Consider the following 3,540-nt stretch of genomic DNA (forward strand, 5'->3'; position numbering starts at 1 on the left):
GTGGTTGTTAGCTTGGAATGCTAAAAACATTCCCTACCCCCTATCTTTGGAGAGCTTGACTGAATCATTAAGCTGTTGGACATCATTTTGGGATGAATAGAGTCAAAAAACGATTGGCATATGGGTTGTTTTGCACCTTTCCCCCGGATCACAATATCAAATACTAGATTATTGTTAGACAACCATTGTAAAACAGACAAACAAGCATTTTTTCTTGTAGAACTCGAGCAGCCACACTTACAACATGGGTCAGGTTACTATAATGTTTTAATAAAACAAATATCTGTACTTTTTTTTTTTTTTACAAGTAAATAAAACAAATATACATTTTACATTAAACAGTAAATAACAATATAAATCATATTGTGTACACATTTACAATATTGGAAACGAACCACGCAGCACCGTGTTCTTATTTATCATACTGGTGTTGACAGAATTCAATAGCTCAGTTAAGTACCACCTCCAGTATAGTATTTACAATACAGTAATTTACTGCAATAATCAAGGTTAGTTTCATAAAAAGAGAAACAAAACAACTCTGCCATTTTTAATGACCTATCGATCTTTCGAAGACACATCCAATGACAACTTCCTTATTCGGCATCCTCCAGCATCCAGGGGAATCAGATTGGTCCATTTTACACCATCGCATCCCTCTGAGCGTATCACTTTTCTCTGGAATCTGTTCTTCCTTTCCAGGTGGTGTGTGTGTGTGTGTGTGTGTGTGTGTGTGTGTGTGTGTGTGTGTGTGTGTGTGTGTGTGTGTGTGTGTGTGTATGTGTGTGTATGTGTGTGTGTGTGTGTGTGTGTGTGTGTGTGTGTGTGTGTGTGTGTGTGTGTGTGTGCGTGCGTGCGTGCCAGCATCTCTGACAAATGTGTAGGTTATGGGCAGTGTGTCAGCATCTTAGGCAGTGTGTATGTTCAGGGTGTGTGTGTGTCCGCGTCTCTGGCAGGTGTGTAGGTTCCGGTCTGCGGTTCTGCTGACTCCAGGGTCTTTCTCTCCTCTCTCTGGTCTGCAGGAGAGACCACCTCCACAGTCGCAGCGCTGGAACAGCTCCAGGCCATGGCCACCTTTCCTACGGTGACGCGTGCACACCTGGCCCTTCGTCAGCACCGGCTTACAGATACGAGACCAGAAGTGGCGTGCACAGCACAGACCCTCAGAGCAGTCAGAGGACCTCAGGCAGTTGTCACTTTCCCGACCTAGAGAAAGAGTGAGAGAAGAGAGAGGTAAATATGATGTGTTCTGTGGGAAACTCGGAAAAGGCCTCAAAGCTGGAATTTTTATAATGAAATGTTTTCTTTCAAACCCCTTGGCTTTGTGTTTTCAATGGAAATTTAGTCCGAAGTGGACAGTGTAGGGAGGACAAATCTATAGAATCTTTATGGGTAGTGTTTGTTGTGTGGGTGTGTGCATGTGTGCGTGTGTAATACACACCTACCTTTGACAGAATGTTGTGGTTGACCTTGGGGCAGAGGCAGTCTCTTGCCATGGTGTTCCATGGTGTTGTTCTGCCTATTCCCAACACTGGTAGTGACTACAGCTTCAGCATCTTGATCACTGGCCTGACAAACACCTGAGGGAAAAGGTACACGTTATCAATAAACGCTAATAAAGTTTTCAAGATAATTACAATATCTCATGACACCCCAACATTCTTTATCCATAAGTTATTGTTGTACTCCCAATACCTCTCTTACCACATCATTAAAATTCAATACAAGACATCGCATGAATTAAAAGTATCATCATCTGAAAATGGTTGAAAGGATAACAACATGTAACATGTGGATATGTTGAGCTCACCGTTGATGCAGCGGTTCCCAGCGCAGCACACTGAATCCCTTGCGCACCGCTTCCGGATCTTTCGGCATGGGAGGCACGCGCCTCGGATATCATTGCAGAATTCATCGGTCCCACACTCATCATCATATGTGCAAATAAGCTAAGATAAATAGACATAATAAAATATGTATTTCCATTGGAACATAAATGCAGAACGCATTTCGGTAAAAGCGCAAAGGTAACGTGTCCAACAAACGTTTGGGCATTGGTTAGTGTTGGTATTACGCACAGCTCCTAGAGCTTTCTAGTAGGGTTTCTTACCTGCAAAGTGTCCACGACTGCTTTCTGCCTGTCGCTATCTGGTGAAGACGGGCGTGGGCTCGGACTAACCGTGTCGTTGCCACCAGGCAAGTTCTTGATGGCATTAGAGTTCATTAAAACCGCCCCGGCATAAGCATCCCCAAGGTATCCAAAGAGCATGAGATACACGGCCATAAAACGAAGCACTGACAGATGAGGCATACTTCTTCTTTATGTAAATGATCGGTCTTATAAATAAATCCGTCAAATGTATTGTTAAAAAGTCCGCGTAAGTCTTGTATCCTACCACAAAGTCTCAAGAGGTTGTTGTTAGTAGAGTATTTTGACGCATGGCTCTGCGATGTTCTCTTTATACATTTGGGTCTGTATTTATTCCCGCCCCTCGCCGCACACAACAAAGGCAGAGGGTGGAATTTCAAAGGCGTTTAAAATCCTGAGCTCCACTGTACGGAAATGGGCAACCGCCCCGCCAGGATTTCGGTTCACAATGTTTGTGTGATCAACAAGTCTCCATTGGGATTGAACGACACTTAATAAAGGATGCCATTAGGATACAGCTCAGGATAACTCCTGGCTTATTATGGCATTGTAGCCAATACCACATTTCTGTCAACTGGTTAGTGTAGCCAAATGTTGATTAAATTGGCACCAAAGTTATTTACTCACATTTCAGACAGAATAAGTTGTGGAGCTGCTCATATCCAGAACTTCTAATAGACTACGCTTGACGAGCAGTTGACACGGACCCTATTGCTTATTTTTGGTAAGATGGTCTGAAATCTATGAACCGTTCCGGCTCGCACAAGCCGCTCATGCAAGGCTACTTACTGTTTGTACATAGTCTGAAATCTGCGCTCATATCTCGCAAATATTATGATTTAATATAGCATTTTTCCTTATTACAACATCCTATGGTTGAACTGTATCTGTTGTCTGGACACATTCTCCCATTTTTACGCTCTTTTGGGAAAGTTTGGCACAGTGGAAGGGTCTTTCCTAAAGGCGCACTATTTTTCCTTTGACATTCAAGTCGCCTAACTGTCCTTTGGCTGTGTGTACACGGTGATTGGAGCTACTTTCCGTCGATTAACTACTTCATTTGATCTCTCTGATTGCAAAGGGCGCAATTATCCTCTAAGTGTGCTTGATTACACTAGCGGCGGACATCAATATAGGATATGCAAACCATTAAGGGGTGCGAAAGTTTACCGAATTAATGGGCTTCCGTGGAGAGGTCTTTCAGGGCTGACTGGCACATTGAGATAAAAGCCAACTCTGATCTTTCATGCTTGCGATCAGGTTGCGCTTGGGAAGGACACAGGCTAAAAGAGGCCTCCAAATCGGACAGAGTGTCTCTCTGCTCTTCCCATGGCCTGTAGCTCACTCCCACACAAATAGTCTCAAAAAGTTTACAATATATCTAGAAAAGG

General features: G+C 43.3%; 1 protein-coding gene across 1 annotated transcript; it reads right to left on the minus strand.

Annotated features, from left to right (window-relative positions):
• Positions 1-255: 255 nt before the first annotated feature.
• Positions 256-2,453, minus strand: LOC110528940 (dickkopf-related protein 1). The gene is made up of 4 exons (XM_021611112.2): positions 2,111-2,453; positions 1,811-1,949; positions 1,446-1,580; positions 256-1,206 (listed from the first exon to the last, which is right to left on the minus strand). Exons 1-4 carry the CDS (start codon positions 2,309-2,311, stop codon positions 908-910), a joined length of 774 nt encoding a protein of 257 aa, XP_021466787.1. The 5' UTR covers positions 2,312-2,453; the 3' UTR covers positions 256-907.
• Positions 2,454-3,540: the final 1,087 nt, after the last annotated feature.

Source organism: Oncorhynchus mykiss, chromosome 1 (assembly GCF_013265735.2).
Source record: "Oncorhynchus mykiss isolate Arlee chromosome 1, USDA_OmykA_1.1, whole genome shotgun sequence".
Lineage (NCBI taxonomy): Eukaryota > Metazoa > Chordata > Actinopteri > Salmoniformes > Salmonidae > Oncorhynchus > Oncorhynchus mykiss.

Coding starts and splice junctions, on each gene's coding strand:
- LOC110528940 (XM_021611112.2), bottom strand. CDS start 2,311: ATGCCTCATCTGTCAGTGCTTCGTTTTATGGCCGTGTATCTCATGCTC. Junction 1,581..1,810: donor TGGGAACCGCTGCATCAACG/GTGAGCTCAACA, acceptor CTTTTCCCTCAG/GTGTTTGTCAGGCCAGTGAT. Junction 1,207..1,445: donor ACCACAACATTCTGTCAAAG/GTAGGTGTGTAT, acceptor CTCTTTCTCTAG/GTCGGGAAAGTGACAACTGC.